Here is a 21808-nt window from a genome sequence, read left to right as displayed (position 1 = left end):
ATCCACCTCTGTCATATGTGGTGTCCCCCAGAGGTCTATTTTGGCACAATTTTATACTGGTGACCCATCGTTACCTCCTTTTAAAATATGTAGCCTTGACCAGTAATTGAGGTTATCTCACTCCATACCTCAAACCATATATAAATATGTGTTCACTTTGATTCTGGAATCTGTCTTGACAAACAAATTAGTTCTGTTGTCAAGAACAGTTCCAGTTAAGAATCAATTAAGAAGTTAAGTACCAGTTAAGAATTTTTCCAGAATTTAAACTATTGTGAATTTCAATGACTTTATATACACCTTTATTACTTCTCGTCTGGATTATTGTACTTCCCCAATCCTCAATAACACGTCTGCAGATGCTCCAGAATGCAGCCGCAAGGCTGTTAATCGGGACCAAAATACACGATCATATCACTCCAGTTTTGGCCTTTCTTAACTGGTTCCCAGTTCACTTTAGACTCTTGAATACAGTTCAAGGGTCTTTAAATTGTTTATAAAGCACTTTATACACATTTTAAAGACAGGCACCTGCTTACATAAAAGACCTAATTTGTCACAGAAGGCGGATGTCTCTACAGATAAAAGTACAGACCCACACCCACGTGCAGAAAGGGTAGGAGGGCGGGAAAAATCCTCCCCCCACCACCACCACAGGAGCAAAAATAAATAAATAAATAAATAAATAAATAAATAAATAAATAAATAAATAAATTAAAAATGTCCACACAAAAAAAAATTAAAACAGGTACAGGCCTGCAACATCCTCCGTGGGCAAGAAGTTTGGCGGGTCGCAGGGCACCAAAGAAAACCAAAAAAAGAAACTGAGCAGGCCGGTGACATTCTATGCGGACAAGATGTGAGGTGGTGTCCTCCACGGGAAAACAGAAGTGAAGCGACTTCCCCCACAGGTGCAGAGTGAATTCCACCAGAAAAAAACAAAACAAAAGGCCAGAAAAAAATTTCAGGGTAGATGCTCCATGCTTTAGGTTGTCCTGCTGGGTCTGAGTTTGGCCTTTTGTCAGAGAAAGTGGATGTCTCAACAGATAAAAGTACAGACCCAAATACAGGGATAACATAAAAGGGGGTTTATTAAGGGAAAAATAAGAAAGGGCAAAAAACACTACTAGACTGGAAATGTAGGTACACAGGTACAACAAACAAAGAGACAGCAAACAAAAAACAACAAACCAAAAGACAAGGACTCAACGAAAGGCAGGCGTAAGACAACTGGTATAAATAGGGGTGACAATAATCAAAACACAAGGAACAGGTGTGCAGAGGTAGGAACGGTTAAGGAAAGGGCGGGGCTAACACACGTGAAACAAAAAACAAACAAAAGCACATGGCAGACACAAAAGCAACAATGTCCCCCTACAGGAAACAGTGTCCAATAAAGAAAAGGTTCAGGCCAATTTCTGACATAATTCATCCATACTCAGGACCTAGGTCCCTTAGCTCTCCTAGACATCCCAAGATCTCACCTTAAATCGAAAGGGGATAGAGCATTTGTGGAAGATGCTCATCACCTATGGAATCTGAAATTTAGACATAAAAAATGCTCCTTCTGTTTCAGTTTTTAAATCTAAGCTAAAAATTCCAGTCTAAAATCTGTCTACAAGACTCTACCAGTGTGCTCTTCACTCTATTTACGATTCTGATTGAACGCTCAAGACACCACTCAAAAGCTGCCAAGACACATTGAAACACCAGAAAGCACTCTAAATAGTGACACAACAAGGGAATCCCCATCTAGAGCCTTGTGCTCAAAGCAAGGTACATGAATACATGATTGGCCATGGTTGGTGTAGAAGAACTCAAGTGACCTGCATAGAGCGCTGAATCCAATACCATTGAATAAACACATTTGGGATGAAATCAGTACCTAACCTTACTAAGGCTCTTGGGGCAGAATAGGCAAAACCACAGCCAAGTTGTAAAATGTGGTGGAAAGATTTTAAAGAAGATTGGAGGTACATTATAATAGGTGACTAAATTTAGAATGGAAAATTAAACTAACATGTGGAAGTGATGGTCAGGTGTCCACAAACCTTAGCTCTATGAGAAGCTGGCAGGTTGTTCACTTTTCAGATTTTCTTTAGTCTTTGCAAAGCATAACTTACCTTAATGTTCTCCTTTAATTATTAAAAGGCTCTTCTACTCAATAAGCACAATAATGTCATCTTGTTGCTCTGGTGTTATTAGTGAGATCATTTTTAAGATGAGAAATGTGCAGTTTACTATTTAATTGCTTTTGAACTTTAGCTTTGCTTATTTTTTTAGCACAGCTCCTTAATTTTTCCATTTGTTTATGTGGAACAAAGTAATTATACAGCTTAATTTGGGGATTTATATTTTATTACAACATTCTTGCTTATGTAATCCCACTGCAAGGTTCAATCAGAAATTCATCTACAAGGATACTCAGTGAATAATGTTACATCCTGCATCAGTCAATAACACAGGCTCTGTTTCTCATTACAAATTCAAGACCATAGCCAGCTAATGAACAACAGACCGCATCACATTACCGGGACAATCTTCAGTTCTTTATGTATCTCTTTCCAGTATTGTCAGTAAGAATGGATAGATTTTTGTTTTCAGTGACTTTCTGGTTTTGAATTAATACTATACCGTTTATGGGTTTGCCCTAGCCTAGTGCAGTCACTGTGTCTTTCACTCTGAATTTGCATCAACCTTGGGATTGTCTGTTCTGAATAACTCTGCATTTGCATTTTAGCCCTGTGTGATCTCTTAGCTGGCTCACTAGCTGTGCTTATAGTGTGCTATTCACACAGCTATTAATCAGACTTCTGCTTTACTGATAAAAATAAATTGCTACATAACCTCTTTCTCAATAGGTACATGCATGAATAATCAATAAATAATTCACAACACAGTCTGGAAGACTGTGAAATTACATTGAAAAATAAAGACATTAATCCAAAAATGTGGAAAGAGGGGATGGCGTTTTAAAGAGTAACCTATTTTCATTTCTTTCAAAGGGGAACTAGGAGAAAAGAGAAAATGTCATTAAAAAGACTGACTGAATAATTTTCAGTGAGCTAAAAAATGTTATGTAAATGCTGAGATATTTTATTTGCAGTATAACCCAGAATTGAGGGAGTAGTGGCTCAGCCTTAAGGATTCTGCCATTCAAGACATGATCAAAACCACAACAGTGGCACCACTAAGCTGCTACTGTTGGGCCCTTAAGCAAGGGACCCTGCCTGCTTTTTTACTTCTTATGAAAGGGAAAATTGCAGGTACAGCAATAAAAGTGGATACTGTCCAGGAAGAGGAGAGGCAACCCTAAATCTTATTCATCTTATACAAAAGATTCAGATAAAAATTCTGTTATCACAACAACACTAATAATACATGTTATAGTAGAGGATATAAAATATACTGTATGCTACCAGACGATTTTATTTTAATGTATTCAACAACATCAAAGGACAGCAGCAAAGCATCTCCTCACACTTCAAAAACCATGTCACACCCTTGAAGGATTGGTTGTGGCACTAGAGACACATGGTTAAAATATTGTGAGCATATATTGTGAGAATCTCAACAGCATATTAAACAAACTAAGGCAGATACTAAGAACCATAGTAGCATTACTTTAATTAACATGTTTTATTCATTATGTGTTTACCAGGATTCAAGTCATTTAAGGCATTATAAAGGAGGATTTTGTTAGCTGGTCAAGCTACACTGTTAACAACAGAGATTACCTGTTCTTCTCAAAATAGAGGGAGGAGTTAAAGTGTTGGTTGATGGTTGATTTTGGAATTCTCTTTTGCATCACTAATTATTGTTGAAATGACCAGTCACCCTTATACATCATTGCATTTTGTACATGGTAATTAAGATTAACTTATGATGATTCTTTCTCTCAGACACACACTTTCCCACTCAGATTCTGTTTAATTTGCCGCATAAACACTCACATTGTTTAAAAGAACTTTCATTCTTTTAACAAACAGCAAAGTATTTGCTCGGTACAGTATATGCTCAATGTCTGACATTACCAAGCCTAATTTCCATGGTTCTGATTTCTTGGTTTTGACTATAGCATTTTTCCTCTTGTTTACCTGTGTTTTTGCCAATGCCTTTGATAATGTTTGTGCTGATTGCCATTGCCTGCTTCAGATTATGAATGATATTGCCTGATGTATTGGATTTTTTGCTTGCACTTTGGTTAAAGATCATTCAACTGCATTTGCATCCAATTAATGCAAGAGTTTCAAGACAATGCAAGACAATAATGGATAGACTAAAATTTGATTTTGTTATCATGCCTACACTATGAGGAAATATAAATCACTAAGGTCATTCCTGCAATATCTGAAATATGAGTGATTGGATATAATACTATACAGTATTGTGGTTTTATTGATTCTTCTCTATGCTGCAGAATGTAAATTTTAAATTGATTGTTTTTTTTAAACATTACAACATGACACAGCATCTCATTCCCTCCTCTTGGAGCCAGGGTACATACGTAACCTGGTTTAGTTTCCGTTCAAAAGAATTTTAAAAATGTAAAATATCCTGGGGATTCTCCCAGGGCCTCAATACCTTGGGAGGAGGTTTGGGAAAAATGACAGTTGCCTGCATGGTTTTGGCATGCAGGCTGAATCAGGAAGTTCCTCTTCAGGCCAATTCAAATTTAACTTGACAACAGCATGCATTGCCACCTTGAGGAGCTCCTTGAAGGTCGAAGGAAGAAATCCCCTTCTCGCCTACATCAAACTCCTTACTTCCTTCGACATACTCTTTTCCATCTCTCTCTTACATGTCGTCTCTTACTATTTGAAACCTAGAGTTCTGAGTCCAAAATACCAAAATAGTGGTAGTCTTGTATTTAGGAGCAGTGGTGGACCTAGACCATATGGCAGATGGTAGAATTTGTATGTGGAAACATGGCAGACCTGGACCATGGTGCAAAAGGTCCTGGTGCAATTGTGGACATAGACCATGGTGCCCTGGAGGACCTGAGCCAAGCAGCATTTGCAGACCTGGGCAATGGAGCATAAGGTCCTGGTGCGGAAGTGGTCCCAGATTGTAGAGCAGCGGAGGACCTGGTCCATGAAGCGTTTGCAGACCTGGGCAGTGGAGCAGAAGGTCCTAATGCAGTGGTGGTCTCAGATTATGGAGCACTGGAGGACCTGGCCCATGAAGCATTTGCAGACCTGTGCAATGAAGCAGAAGGTCCTAATGCAGTGGTGGTCTGAGATTATGGAGCACCGGAGGACCTGGCCCATGAAGCATTTGCAGACCTGTACAATGAAGCAGAAGGTCCTGGTGCAGTGGTGGAACTATATTGTGAAGCTGTTGCTGAACAGCTAACCAATGCAAAGCAAATGTTTTATGAATGACCTCTGTGTTCACAGTATTGCATATGTTAGAGTCTGGAACAACCTCCATCATTGCATCATGACAGGTGTAAAACTCAGGAATGACCTCCATGGTCGTATCATAGCAGACGGGAAACTAATGAATGACCTTTAGGGTTGTACATGGCAGACGGGAAACTCAGAATCAGATCCTTGTTTTTGAGTGGCCTTTGAGATACCAAAGGCACCAAATGGCCATATCAACAACATGAAATGTAGTAAGCAATAATGCCTCCGTTCCACCAGAATGAATCGGGTGTTGGTTCAGAGCTAGTGCTGGTGCTGGTTCGAATTTGGTTCCACTTATGAGCCTTCTAAGAATCGGTTTGCTTTTCCATGGGTTACAGAGCCATCGCAGAGCCAAGTCTTAAGTCACTGTATACGTCTCATCTTTCCCAGCAACGTTAGCGCAGCAGCGGCAAACACAAACACAACATCAACAATGGCAGATGTTGCTTTACTGTTAATTATCATGGCTTTGCGAACCTACATTGGCATCCAAACATGGCAAATCCAACGTGTACGTGCAGCTCAGTGTAATTTGTATAAACGGAAGTTGCAATCAAGAATAACGGAAAGTACATAACATTATTTCATCATTAACATAGAAAAAAGGTAGCCTTAGCATGTAGCTACCTACTATAATGTGTGCTGATAATTGATGATATTCCGGTAAAGTAAAAATGTATTAACATTGGTATAACAAAAGTACATTATCAAAAGCGCTAACAGTAATTCCGCCCCCAGCCCCTGATGCAAGCAGTTCTTAAGTCTAGACCAGCTAGAACTTTTCCTGGTTCATAGCCGGTGCTTTGGGTGTCGAAAACGAAAGAACTGATTTTATATTAGGCTCTGGCTCTGAACCAGCACTCAAACTGCCTTGGTGGAAAAAGGGCATAAGACTACCTCTTGTCTTGTGACAATTAGAGGGATACATACTGACACAAAATGAAACCGGTGTTGGTTTGTCAGGCATGACATGAGCAGGCACTCAACTTCAAAGCAAAATCTATGTCTTGTTCTAGAGTCCAGTTTGGTTAACCGTGAAATATCATTCGATAAATCAAACTGGAAAATATTCTTGAGAGCCAAGTCATTAAATTTTAAGTCCACAGAATTCCTCCAAAAAGTACTTTATAGGCCTCTGGGTCCATAGCGCAGTTGGTTGTTCTGTAATGTGTGTTGAAAGATGAGGCAGAGGATCCAAGTGCAGGTAGAAGATTTTAATTAACAAAAAAAAATCACAAAGAAATCCAGGGAAGGGCAATGACAAAACAGGATGAGAATCACAAGCCATTTAGGACAACAACAAACAAACAACATAGCAAACACGTAGGGTTAAATACATACAGGGAACCAATGAAGAATGAGAACAGAACACATGACTAGCAACAACCAATCACAACATGACACATACTGTACACAAGGCAAGAGAACATGAGGGCAAGGGAAGCAAGACACAAACAATACGAAACAGGTTACATGAAACAAAAGCCAAAACCAACATGACATAGACTTTCTTCTGCTTGCTGATTTTTAATCCATTCAAAGTTAATGTTTTACAAAGATATAAATTTAAATTGTCAATGGAAGGGTTAAATCCTATAAATGACCCACATTTTTTTTTAAAGAAATGCCCTGAAATAACAAAGTGCACACGATATGTTGGTAACTAATTACTCAAGTTAATAAGACTAATTAATGTTTGGAGACTTAATAGAGCTTTATTCTCCAACAATAAGGTGTATTAAAGTTTTTGCTTCTCATTTGAAACATATTATACTGATTTTGCCCAGTAGAGGATTTTAAATGCTAGCAGGTACAGGTGGTTACACAATATGCTACTTTTGACATTACTTGATATCAGTTCCTTTTTCATTCATCACACATGCACAATATATTTTCAAGCTTATTATATTTGTAGCCCTGATAGCTTGTGGGACATTTAAGTCAGCCTAATTAATGTTCAACTCTTTGCACTGGTGCCAGTCAATATGGACAAAATGAAAATACATTAGAATTAGTATACAGTATATCAAAGTTATTATATAGCAATAAGTCAGCCTGGAGGCAATTTTCGTAGCTGAAACACTCTAGCAGTTGTTGGATGATTTATTTTCTGCCACTTTGATCACAGGTCATTTCTTTAATTGGGCTGTAAGTCCCTTTTGATAAAACCATCTTTCAGTTTAAGTATAAAGCAGCGTAAGTGCCACAGTAGATTTTTGCTGTGATAAATACTGCAGTGCAGTGGCAGATTAAAGGAAGTAGATAGATCTTGTAGCGTCATGTATTTCAGAGGTCACTTGTCACTGTGACTGATTGCTGCTGTATTGATGTCTTGAGGCTAGAAGAATTCAATTATGTTTGAGTGTCAATCCATGACAAAATCGTATCAATCAGGTTCATTTATCATACAGGAAGTCACTCTATTATTCTGACAATATTGTAATCACAGTTCAGAACATGTGTACATGCCATACTTAATTTGCTGTTTTTTAATCTAATTTTTTTAGGTTTTTAACATATGAATAATAAAACAGCTTCTGTAACTTCTTCACAACAAATGGAATGAATGCCTCATGCGATCAACATTGAGCTAGTAATCCTACCGGCTCAGATTTTGTGAAATTGTCTACATAAATCAACAATTAATGTAAAAAAAAATTGTGTAAATCACTATGATAGCAGGAAATTATTTGCTAATTTCATACATAATTCAGATTCATCTTTACATTTGTTATTCCAGATTATGCCAATAACATATTGTCATTAACAGTCTGGGTATCTAGTGGATTTTCTTTTCTCGTCTTTAGAAGGACTACAGTAGTCAGTAACCACTCATCTCAAATATTGTTCATTATTTTCAAGCTACTGTATATATCTCACAAATTACTAGGAGTCTCCTGATTATACTGGACTGTTTTATTTACAACATGCAGAATTTCAGGTGTAAGTTTATATAGTGCACAAAGTTCATATAGTGCACATTGTGGAAATTCAAATGTATTCATTATCCAAATATGATCCTTTAGTATAAGAAATGGGACTTTTTGAATCCACATGACAATTTTAATTAAAAATGTTCTATGTTGTGGCAGACATTCAGGTGACATACACCATATATGCAGGTGCATCTCAATAAATTTGAATGTTGTGGAAAAGTTTTATTTCATTTATTTCAGTAATTCAACTCAAAATGTAAAACTCGTGTATTATATAAATACAGTACACACAGACTGAAGTAGTTTAAGTCTTTGGTTCTTTTAATTGTGATTATTTTGGCTCACATTTAACAATTAGAATACCTCATAAGACTAATAATAAAAACATTTTTAGTGAATTGTTGGCCTTCTGGAAAGTATTCATTTACTGTATGTACTCAGTATTTGGTAGGGGCTCCTTTTGATTTAATTACTGCCTGAATTTGGCGTGGCATGGAGGTGATCAGTCTGTGGCACTGCTTTGACTTCAACTCATCTGCATTATTTGGTCTCTTTTTTCTCATGTTCCTCTTGACAATAGACCATAGATTCTCTATGGAGTTCAGGTCTGGTGAGTTTGCTGACCAGTCAAGCACAAACAACATCATGGTCATTTAACCAACTATTGGTGCTTTTGGTAGTGTGGGCAGGTGGAAAAATCCTGCTGGAAAATGAAATCAGCATCTTTAAAAAAAAGCTGGTCAGCAGAAGGAGGCAAAGTGCTCTAAAATTTCTTGGTAAACGGGTGCAGGGTTTTCAAAAAACACAGTGGACCAACACCAGCAGATGACATTGCATCCCAATCCATCACAGATTGTGGAAACCTAACAATGGACTTCAAGCAACTTCAAGCACCCTTCCTCCAGACTCTAGGACCTTGGTTTCCAAATAAAATAAAAAACAGCTCTCATCTGAAAATAGGACTTTGGACCATTGGGCAACAATCCAATTCTTCTTCTCCTTAGCCCAGCTAAGATGCCTCTGATTCAGGAGTGGCTTAAGAAGAGGAATATGACAACTGTCGCCAAATTCTGTAGCTAATTGGCATGTCACCATATTCTAATCTTTTGAGATTGCTGCGTATTTGTTACATGTGAGCCAAAATCATCACAATTAAAAGTACCAAAGACTTATACTTCAGTCTGTGTACTGAATTTATATAATACATGAGTTTCACTATTTGAGTTAAACTTTTCCATGACATTCTAATTTATTGAGATGCACCTGTTTTGGTTTTGAGTTGGGTGTACTAGAGCACATATAAACTGCATATAAACATTTCAAAAGACATTTTAGATTATTATCAGCTCCATAACATCTGGTCATGTACCAATTGCACTCAAGACAAAAAGGGTTATTCCCATCCTGAATATTCCCACACTGGATAGCTCAGATATCACCAACTCCATTTCTCTTTTTTTCTAAAATTCTCAAATGCACCATCTACAAAACTGCTGCTCTGTTTCACACTGAACAACCTCCAGGAACCTAGCTAATAATGGCTTCAAACAGTACATTCTTGTAATGTGTCTGTCTGTGTTTTCCCCTTGTTTCTGTCTGCCGTCTCTCCCTGGTATTAATTGTTTTGCTCCGCCCACTCATTGCTCACCATGGACACTAATCACATTCCATCTCTTCCCCAGGTGTCTTGTCTTTGTCTCTAATCGTCTCTGCTTTGTTATTGGCTCCTGTCCACTATATCTACTCTGTCTGTTCACTTCCCGGTGGTTGGTCATTGTAGGTGTTTGGTTCATGTTGTTCTCTGTTCCTGTTCCGTGTCCTGATCTGTTTTGCCTGCCTGTATGTTTGTTTCTTGTTTTTGTCCAGTAAAGTCCTATCTGCATTTGGATCCTCTCTTGCCTTTTGTTTCACCGTGTCACATCGTGACAGAACGACCAACCACATGGATCCAGCAGAAATCCTGTTTTGTCTACGTCAGGAGGACGCCCCAGTTGAGGAATACACGGAGGTATTCTTGGACCTGTGCAACGAGGTCAACTTTGGGGAGAAGGCTCTCAAGGACATTTTTAAGTAAGGACTAAGGGACATCCTGCGGTATCTGATGCCGTCTACTCGAGAGATAAAAACATTCTCAGAGTTCGTTAACTTGGCGTTGCTTCTGGACGGGTCCACGCTGAGCGTGAGCACTGTAGAGACGGAAGCCGGCCGTAAGTATTTGGGGGGGGGGGCAGCAAGCATCGGGGTCCGTGGGCCACAGAGTGGAATCAGCCACGGACGCCCGAATGCTCCACAGTTCCTCCGCCCAGACCAGTCCCGTGCACACCCGTGATTGAGCCAGTTCCCATGGCTACCGTACCGGCGAGCTCGGCTGAGGTCCGTGCTAACCGGCTGGTCTCCAAACTGGCGGATACCCCGATGAGGTCGGCTCGGGCGGCCGGCATCCCTAAGCTGCCAGCTGGACCAGCCGGGTCGCCGGAACCAGCCGGGTCGCCGGAACCGACCGGGTCGATGGAACCTGCCGAACCGACCGGGTCGACGGAACCGACCGGGTCGATGGAACCTGCCGAACCGACCGGGTTGACGGAACCGACCGGGTCGACGGAACCTGCCGAACCGACCGGGTCGACGGAACCTGCCGAACCGACCGGGTCGATGGAACCTGCCGAACCGACGGAACCGACCGGGTCGATGGAACCTGCCGAACCGACCGGGTCGATGGAACCTGCCGAACCAACCGGGTCGAAGGAACCGGCCGAGCTGACGAAACCAGCCGACTCAGCCGGGTCGACCGAAATGACTGAGTCGGAGAACGCGGTCGACATCATGACACCCAAACTACCTGAACTCTATGCCTGGCCTGAACCTATGCATGTTTCTGTTTTCCTGTGTTTTGCTTCGCTGGACTTGCCAACCCTTCTACCTCCTGTCCCTGTTCATAGGCCCAAAGCACCACCCTGGCTGCCAACTCCGTTCTGGTCTCTGGCTCCGCCCCCAGCACCACCCTGGTCTCCGGTCCTGCTCTGGTCTCTGGCTCCGCCTCCAGCACCACCCTGGTCTCCGGTCCCGCTCTGGTCTCTGGCTCCGCCTCCAGCACCACCCTGCTCCTCGGTCCCGCTCTGGTCTCTGGCTTCGCCTCCAGCACCACCCTGGTCTCTGGTCCTGCTCTGGTCTCCGGCTCCGCCTCCAGCACCACCCTGGTCTCCGGTCCTGCTCTGGTCTCTGGCTCCTCCTCCGGCACCACCCTGGTCTCCGGTCCTGCTCTGGTCTCTGGCTCTGCCTCCGGCACCACCCTGGCCTCCTGCTCTGCCGGCGCCGCCCTGGCCTCCTGTTTACCCGACGCCGCCCTGGCCTCCTGCTCTGCCGGCTCCGCCCTGGCCTCCTGCTCTGCCGGCTCCGCCCTGGCCTCCTGCTCTGCCGGCGCCGCCCTGGCCTCCTGCTCTGCCGGCGCCGCCCTGGCCTCCGGCTCGGCCGGCGCCACCACTACACGAACCCGACCCGCCCTCCCACCCTGGTTGCGCCTTCGCTCCACCCGCCTGAACTGGGTTTTGTGGACTTGGGAGCATCTGGAAGCCGCTCGTAGGGGGGGCTCTGTAATGTGTCTGTCTGTGTTTTCCCCTTGTTTCTGTCTGCCGTCTCTCCCTGGTATTAATTGTTTTGCTCCGCCCACTCATTGCTCACCATGGACACTAATCACATTCCATCTCTTCCCCAGGTGTCTTGTCTTTGTCTCTAATCGTCTCTGCTTTGTTATTGGCTCCTGTCCACTATATCTACTCTGTCTGTTCACTTCCCAGTGGTTGGTCGTTGTAGGTGTTTGGTTCATGTTGTTCTCTGTTCCTGTTCCGTGTCCTGATCTGTTTTGCCTGCCTGTATGTTTGTTTCTTGTTTTTGTCCAGTAAAGTCCTATCTGCATTTGGATCCTCTCTTGCCTTTTGTTTCACCGTGTCACATCGTGACAATTCTACAGAAATTGGCTTTGTTGCCATCACTGAGAAGCTCCACTGTCATCAGTCCTCAGCATTTGACACAATCAGTCTTGTCCTTCCTCTTGTCCTTGACACTCAACCGATTTTCTAGTGCTGCTTAATTGAGTCCATCATTTCTCAAGAATTTTTTTTTCCAAAGGAATGAGGAAAGTATGCATCAAGGCTCTTTACTGTTCTTGCACCTAGGTGATGGAATGACATAACATACATACCTGAGTGATGAAAAGATGTGGTTTAACAATGTTGTGGTCAAAGAACTCAAGAGGTTGCACAAAGCCTGACCTTAACCACAATGAACACCTTTGGGATGAACTGGAATGCAGAGTGGATGCGAGGCCTTCTTGCCCAAAATTAGTGCCAATTCATAAAGTACTGTAACTCTTTGCAACCGTGATTAGTTTGTAAAAATCCACACCAAGCCTTGAGGCCACATTGCAATCCACTACTGTCAGCCAAAAATCTGAGAAATCTGGGACTATTATGGGTTCTTAGACAAAAAGTCCATTGAGACATTATCTGTGATGATTAAACATTATTGCAAGTGAATTCTGACTCATTTAATTGGTCCACACTTCAGTGAGATTGATGTAAACTGGCCAGAATGGGAAAAATTAATAGTGACAGAATCAGACACACAACTTCACATTTTATCCGATTTGCACCTATAGGATTAATCTACAGTATTTTCTGTAACATTGCTTTCAGTCAATAGTGTTTTGAGTATATTTATGTACTGTATATGTTCCCTAAAACTTGGGTAGATTTAATCATTGTATAAATTGCAAAAAAATAAAAAATAAATAAAAATAGAAAAAATAGAATATACTGCTTTTCCATTTGAGTTTTATTTGCAGAAAGGGTTGTAAATTTACAGAACTGTTAGAAATTATTTATTAATATCAACCTGGATTTACTGGTAATATCAACTGGATTTACTGTTGTTTAATTAAAAAATGCACTGAGCATAAAAATGCTCAGTGCATTGTTTAATTAAACAACAGTAAATATCTCTTACATTATATAATGACGTAAGTTTCAATTTAATATGAATCATATATTTCAATATAAATATAGATATTTAATACAGTAATACAACTGTTGGGAGCAGTGCTGATTCACTTGAACCAGATAGTGCTTTGCGAAAACTGATTTCAGGCAGCCTAATGCTGATAAGGCTTTAATGAACATAAAAATACAGGCCTACTAATTTCTCTTGCAACATATAGGCTTGTGGCTTATAATAACTAAATTAATTGTTAAACTGAATGTGGAAATACGGTTTAATATAATTTTGTGCTGAGTTCATGAAACCCTTAAAAAGTGCGAATAAACACAAAGAAAATGCCCTGGTCCCTTCTTTCAATGCATGCCTTAAACACCCACAAAACAAAAAACAGGATATCACACAACAGACAGAATTGGGAACGATAGTGCCAGCGAGAGAGGAGTCAAAATAGCAATATTTAAAATACCGGTACCTATCCTTAGGCTGTTGTAAAGACTATGTGTGCAATGGTAGGAGGTAGAATGATGGTGTAATTTATGTCAACACCTGAGCAACGGTATCTGCAGTAAAGTCAAGTGGTGGAAACTAGTCCACAAATGCCAAACAATTCAATTTTATATACTGTATAGGCCATTTACCATTTTCATTAGCACTGTCTCTGTGCTATAATGAGGCCTAAATACTGACTGATACTCTTCATGAATGTTATACCTATGTAGGTAACTGCTGTGATACAACTTTTCCTAGAATCTTGGAAATAAAAGTGAGATTTGATATTGTTAGTTGAACAGCTAATAGGGGTCACGTTCACTTCTTTTTGGATCAATGGTTTGATATCTGATTGATTACAATATTTAGGTACTGTAGCGCTCTTAGAAAAATGTGATACGGAAGAAGAGGCACAGAGATAGGATTAGAGCAAACAATGGGGTGGTATTTATTTTCTTCTCAGATTATTAGTGCAGCCAAAAGACAAGAAAAGGAGAAAAAATAAATAGTTCCTCCCTTTAAGGGGCTGTAGGGGCATTTGGGCAAAAGTCCAGGCTCCAAACCTAGGCAGCAGGAGGGGGACGGCAGTGCAAAGGTGCAGCAGTCCTCTTCAGGAGTGTAGTGTAGGCTCAGCTGGCTATTTGAAATCCTGGATCAGCTGGATGTGTCTGTCTGGAAGAGTATCAAAGAGACAACAAGCATTAGTTCCGTTAGGCACGATCCCTTTTCCCCTCTCTGTAAAAGCCTTTAACCAGATTGAATGGAGTGACTTGTTCTCAGTACTGGAATAGTTTGGCTCTTTAATTTAGTAATTGTGACAAATCATTTTTAACACCTGTTCATGTCCATGTTTTTCCTCTTACTTTACAGTATCTTTTGTCTGCTTTAGTGAGGAATAGGGAGATGAAAAAAATGCCAAGGTGTCAGAAAACGGAATGTCTTCACAGATAAAACCCAGACCCAAGCTCAGTGATAGCTAAAACACGATTTATTTCCATAACAAATCATAACACGGAAAACTGGGAAAAGAAACTTGGGGAAAGAAAACAAAACAAAACTCAAAAGCAACAAAACAGAGGACACCAAAGAGAGACCATGAAGACAACACAATGACAAGGATTCCACACTGCCAAGGGCAATGTGTCAGGGATAAATAGGGGAAACAACAAAACACATAAAAAACAGGTATGCAGACTCAGGAACAAATTACTACATAAAATAAAAAACACATGGCACAAGACACAACTGACGGAACTCACCTAATATTCCAACAGGAAAATGTCCAAACGTGATCCTGACACAAGGTTTCTGAAGATATTTGGGAGAATAGTTTGCAAGTGTCTTTGTTCACCTTGGGCTTTATACTAAGATATTCTAGCGTACAAGAATAGGCTCAGTAGGTTGGCTAATTTTTGTGTAATGTCACAGGCTCTTCACTGTTCTGACACATAGGTGATGGAATGACATAACATTGGGGGGCAGTCGTGGCCTAATGGTTAGAGAGTCTGATTCGTAACCCAAGGTTGTGGGTTCGAGTCTCGGGCCGGCCACGACTGAGGTGCCCTTGAGCAAGGCACCGAACCCCCCAACTGCTCCCCAGGAGCCGCAGCATAAATGGCTGCCCACTGCTCCGGGTGTGTGTTCACGGTGTGTGTGTGTGTGTGTTCACTGCTGTGTGTGTGCACTTTGGATGGGTTAAAATGCAGAGAACATATTCTGAGTATGGGTCACCATACTTAGCCGTATGTCACGTCATACATACCTGAGTGATTCAAAGAATAAATTCATGAATAATATAATTCATAAACACAGGGTAGGGGGGGCACTTAGTGGTTAGCACGTTCGCCTCACACCTCCAGGTTCGGGGTTCGATTCCCACCTCCGCCTTGTGTGTGTGGAGTTTGCATGTTCTCCCCGTGCCTCGGGGGTTTCCTCCGGGTACTCCGGTTTCCTCCCCCGGTTCAAAGACATGCATGGTAGGTTGTTTGGTATCTCTGGAAAATTGTTCAAAGTGTGTGAGTGAATGAGTGTGTGTGTGTGTGTGTGTGTGTGTGTGTGTGTGTGCGTGTGTGTGCCCTGCGATGAGTTGGCACTCCGTCCAGGGTGTATCCTGCCTCGATGCCTGATGACGCCTGAGATAGGCACAGGCTCCCCGTGACCCGAGAAGTTCGGATAAGCAGTAGAAAATGAATGAATGAATAAACACAGGGTATAAATAGGCAAACGATCAAGAAATAACTTAAAATAAGTGGACAAAATCTGATACCAAGACCAATTGCAGAGACCGAACTAGAACAAGAACCTTAACAAACCCAAGCACGGTGAAACTACAGTAAAAACCTACACTAATCAGCAGACAATGACCTGGCATCCTGCAGAAGGAGCACTTATTCTCACAACTACCATGTGTCAGGGAGTTTTTCTGAAAATCATTATTAGCCCAATTGGTATGCAGACAATATGATCATTCTCCTTCCACTGACTATTTAAAAATAATGTAGATCTATTAAGACAAATAAATTAATGACAGTAAAATAGATGTTACTTTAGTTTATGTGCAGCTGACTGAGAAAATGTTGAAGCAATAATGCAAATGAAATCCCCTAGAAATAAGCAATTATGGAAATAAATTAACAGAGGCTTTTATACAATGGCAGTTATAAACAAATTACAGATAACCTCTCACATACACAGCAAATCCAAGGAATTAGTGTTGCCATTTGTACATTAACTAAAACCAACTTAAAAATAACTTATTGGCAAAAGTGATTGTACACAACATAGGACCAGGTAATAATTTGAGAGCATATGAGGTCTTTTTATAGACCAGTCAGAGCATCAAGTTGTAAAAGAACAAAAGAAGCAAAGTTGTCCCCCCCCAGTTTGGTCACGTGTCAATTCACACACACTAACATAATCTCCGGAATCTTATACCTGGGTAAGGTGAATGTTTTTTTTTCTTCCTCTGAGATGTGTGAAGCCAACCACATGGTTTAAACTTCTTTTCTACCCTCGTCTGCATACATCATCTCACAAGTCTTCAGTACTCTCTTTTGCTGCTGAATACCATCCCTCCCAGCTAGAGAGTATGGGCAATTATTATTATGCACCTACATAAATTATGCACCTCTCTTGGCTTCCAGTCATGAATGAATCTACCACATCCCAGTCCATCAAGATTTTCATAACTGGCTATTTAAACTATTCTCATCTCTTAAGGTGGAATAAGACACATTACTCTAACACTGGTGCTCTGAAATCTTCTGGATCTGGGGCCCTTTCTTTGAAAATTTGTCTTTGAAAAATATTTCAATTTGATGTGTACCCCTGTAGTATGTTGTGTAGTTCACATCATGATCCACTGTATATATTTTTAAGTTGTAATTTTTAATGGTGGTCTGTTAAATCTGTATTTCCCTATTGTTAATTACTCATTAGGTTTACCTTAAGTTATTAACTTATTAAGTTTTATCTCAGTTCAGTAAAGGATTTCTGAAATCCTGTGTAATGACTGAAACTATCCTGGCTTATTTCCACTTATTAAAAATATTTAAAAATGTTTTATGATTCCTTTGAGACAGGTGAAGCCAGCCAACTGTGCATTGCTCAGCAGCAGGAAAATGTGATTTCTGTCCTTAAAAATCTCTCACAAATGATCTCACAAAAAGGGAAGAGTGAGAATGCTATTCCTCGGTTAGATATAATGGACATTTGTGCTCCTCCCTTGGCTCCTGGCCATGGAAAGGCTCTGACATCATAGGGATTCAAACTTGATCTCCCTTACATGATCTCCCTATGGTAGTGTGAACACTTTTCTGTTCTTGTTGTTACATTGTTTATTCTTTAGATTCATTTAAGTCATTAAATTAATTATAAAGCCATGGTTATGCTGAATCAAGGCTTAAACAATAATAACCATCAAACCGTGCACATTTTCTCACTAAACATTCCTTTTTCTAGTTTCACCTGGATTTTCACTCAGACGTTCTGGTTCCTCTTTTGTCATGCTTCTGTTGATGCTGTGTTTTGTTTTTGCAGACAGACAGATTTCAATTAAAGTCAGTTTAATTCAACTATATTTGTATAGAACTTTTAACAGCGGACATTGTTGCAAGCATCTTTTTGGGAATATAAAAACTGTTCCCATGAAATACAAATAAAAACTTTAAAGTTTAATTTTTTATTTAATCCTAATCAGCAAACCAGAGGCAAAAGTGGTAAGGAAAAACTCCAAGACAATATGAGGAAGACACTTTGAGAGGAACCAGACTCAGAAGGAAATCCACCACAGTCACATGTAGTCCATGTAGTCCATGTGCATGTGGGGCCATCCTCTGCAGCAGGACCATCCTCCCAACCAGAATTTGGACATCAGGATGGACTTTGATTCTGCTATCCAGAACTTCTACTTTATCAAGATCACTGGTATCTCAGGAGTAGCATGTGTACCCTGAAAGATAGTGTGTGTGTGTGTGTGTGTGTGTGTGTGTGTGTGTGTGTGTGTGTGTGTGTGTGTGTGTGTGTGTGTGTGTGTGTGTGTGTGTGTGTGTGTGAGAGAGAGAGAGAGAGAGAGAGAGAGAGAGAGAGAGAGAGAGAGAGACATTAGGCATGTTTGTGATCATAAATGGGTTAGGACAATGTACATTGTGTGCACAGTGTAAGCTGGTCAATACTTACTATGGAAGTCTAACAAAGGGAAAGCTAAAACGTGACACAGACATGAGGGTTTCCTGGGACAAAAAGCTGTAATCCACTCCAGAGTTAACAAATCTTAATGGATATGTGAGAATTCAGGGTTAGCATCAAAACATACTAGTTCACTAAACACTTATAGTATGACCTCTGAACCCTCCCGATCTGTTGTTTTGCTTGTGTTTTCAGCCTGGAATTAACATTGACACTTAGTCCTGAACACTAATTGGAATGCTGTTTGAGAACTGTGGTGTTTTTTAAGAAACAGCAAAACTACTTCACTACTTTAGGTAGCAACAAATATCCTATACATTTTGATTGAAGTATCATGGCAGATCATAAAAATATAAAAGTTCACTCAGGTACTGTGCTGTGAGACTATTCACTGATTAATAGATCAGTAGTAGTCAATATGAAATTTAACTAGGAGCCAGTGCAGTGTGTATGAGACAAGAGTGATGTGTTCATATTGTTTTGAATGTCAATTATTGCCTAAAAGGTATTTGATGCATAGCTAATAGTCATTTATTAATTTATGAAGATCAACACACTTAGACTGGTTTTAGAGACCCAAAAATGAGTATTTCATTTTGCCTTATTGAGTCACGCATTGAGAGTGATAGTCACGCATTTGGGTCTTTAGTCACGCTCTGCCGCCACACATCGTATTTCTCACGCAGAAAAATTTTTTTGACTATTTATCATATATTTAATAAGCCGCAGCGCCCAAAATGTATCAGTCCGCACCGCTGTCTCTATGGAACCGGGCAGGAAACAAGCGTGTCTCAGTTCTTAGTCGAGCCTGACACTTATCAGCCAATCAAAAAAGGAGGCTACACAATAGCCAATCAGAAAATAGCACTATCTGGGTAAGATTTAACGCAACAACCAATGAAAAAAAAGCATATTCATTAGAGAGGGTATTTTTGATGGTCAGTTTGAACAAAACCTCAACATGCAACAGCTTGTCTCTGGACGGGACATTGTCCTCAATCATGACCCTAAAAATGGCTGGGCCCTGTATATACAAACATTACTTTTCCAAGAATGAGCAAGAATATGTCAGAATGTAAAAGAAAATAAAGGACAGACTTAGGCCTGTAACATCCACAGCAGGCAAGAGGGGAGGTTTCATCCTCCACATGAAAACAGGAAGCGAAGCGGTACAGAATTGGAGTGATGTTGCAGGGCACCAAGGAAAGAAAAAAAAAAAGGCAAGAAAGAAGTGAGGCAACATCCTCCACAAGGAACAGGAAGCAGAGCAGCGTCCCCAACAGGAGCAGAAGCAGAGTGAAGTCCACAGAAACAAAAGAAAAACAAAATTACAAAAAAGTCCTAAAAGCCAGAAAGAATAGTCCAGAATAATTGCTCTAAAAACAGCAAAACTACATACACTTGGAAAACACTAGGGAAGACTAAGCAACTGAAATCAGAAACCAGAAGACATGGCAAGGACTCAGCAAACAACAAACACAATATAGCAGGTATAGAGAGAGAGGGCAATCAGTGAGACACAAGGAACAGATTAAGGACCATTTCACTGGTGAGGACAAAACATAAACAAAGACACATGGCACAAGACATAAACAATGCCTGCCAAAATGTTCCCCTGGTGTTCAGGCTGGAAATAGTCCAATCCATCCATAACAAACTGGTCTACAGTTTAAAATGATTGTTTGTGGGTACTTGGGAAAAGCATGTAATGATTCTGTTATTTAGGATTTGTTACTTTGGATTATTTTGCAGTATTATTTGCTTCTGCATTAGTATCCTTTATTGACATTGTACTTTATTTTTCTCCTTCTTTCTTGTTTATACAGGCTTGGCTGACAGAAATCCATGAGTATGCTCGGCAAGATGTGGTCTTAATGATACTTGGCAATAAGGTATGAGCATGAATACAGTCATATTCTATTCAGTAATCAGAGGATATACAGGAAATAGCTTTTATTTATAAACACTTTTGTAATGAGGATGCAAGATAGTCCTATACCAGTGATAAAGCAATCAACAAAATTCAAGCAAAAAAACAACAACAAATAAATAGAAATTTGTAAACAATAGAAAAAAAATAACACTTACAATAACCTGGTTGTATGAGCAGTCAATCTTTTTGGTTAAAAGTTGTTGTGTTTTCTTTGGTGGAAAATATGGTAATGATATTTTTGCAAGTTAGTTACAGGGTTTTGGGGTTTTTTGCCTATTTTCCCAAAATTTATGTCAAATTATAAAGTCAATTTTTTCAAAAAATGTCAACAAAGCTTCAAAATTCCAATCAATCCAAGTGTGCTGGAGCTTCATTTTCTGAGAACTGATTGTATTAAACAAGAAAATTGAAAGGCACGTTCAGGCAAACGTTATTAGTAGCTATGTAAAGTGTGTGGTATGGATGTTGACAGCGACAAAAATTGAGCTGAAATTTTGGTGTTCTAAACTTTTAGCCTAATCTGTAACTGGATTATAATTTCTATTGGTTTGCTTCAAAACCATGGCTGACTTCAGCCAAATGGCTTATGTTCCTGTCAGGAATCTTTTTAGTTTCATCTGAGTTCTTGGCAGTTCTTATAATGTAAAGTAATCAGTGCCTTTCCACCAGCTCTTCAAAACAGCTGTAACATTCCTAAACTTTGCATATGGATTCAGCTTCTGCCTCCTCTTGTGTATTGTTTTTGGCTAAAATGGAAGGCAAATAATAGTAAAGAGAAAAAGTGCCTTCCAACTTTGCTCCCCTACTTTCACATAAAATCAGATGCTCATGGTGTATTTGGTACAAAGCTGTTAATGAGCAATGATTAACATTATTTTTCTGAGCAGTAAGATAGTTGGTTTGAATGTTTCTGCTAAAGAACTGTGTTTTTACAGGCTGATGCCTCTCATGTTAGAACGGTAAGGAGAGAGGAAGGTGAAAGACTCGCTAAGGTGAGCTGTTTACCATTTTTATGGTCCAAAACAATCTGAACTGGTAATTTGTTCCTATCTATGATTTGCTATATTATTACTATTATTATTACTATTATTATTATTATTAGTAGTAGTAGTAGTAGTAGTAGTAGAATTTGTTTATGTTTGTATGTATATGTTATGTGAAAACCATACATTTTTATTTGATGTGTATCTCCATGCACAGTTGCTATGTAAACAGCATTATTAACATGTCCTTATCACCTATGAGTGCTCTGGCTCAGGTGGCTAGCAGGTTTTCATGTAATGGTGGAGGGTGTGAGGATGTCTAGAAAGAAGAGACATGTGACATATGCATGAGCATGACCCAATAAAGTTGTGGGGCTA

The 21808-nt window shown here is 40.1% G+C and overlaps 1 protein-coding gene across 1 annotated transcript in view; it reads left to right on the top strand.

The window, feature by feature from the left end:
* LOC113639632 (ras-related protein Rab-26-like) overlaps positions 1-21808 on the top strand; it is a 61713-nt gene that overhangs the window by 36126 nt on the left and 3779 nt on the right. Inside the window, exons 6-7 of the mRNA XM_027141627.2 lie at positions 20341-20406; positions 21383-21439. Of these exons, the coding sequence (XP_026997428.1) occupies positions 20341-20406; positions 21383-21439 (123 nt within the window). The remainder of the gene's footprint in view (positions 1-20340; positions 20407-21382; positions 21440-21808) is intronic.

This window comes from Tachysurus fulvidraco, chromosome 15 (genome assembly GCF_022655615.1).
Source record: "Tachysurus fulvidraco isolate hzauxx_2018 chromosome 15, HZAU_PFXX_2.0, whole genome shotgun sequence".
Lineage (NCBI taxonomy): Eukaryota > Metazoa > Chordata > Actinopteri > Siluriformes > Bagridae > Tachysurus > Tachysurus fulvidraco.
The sequence above is the reverse complement of the archived record's forward strand: the minus strand, read 5'-3'. Positions and strand labels throughout refer to the sequence as shown.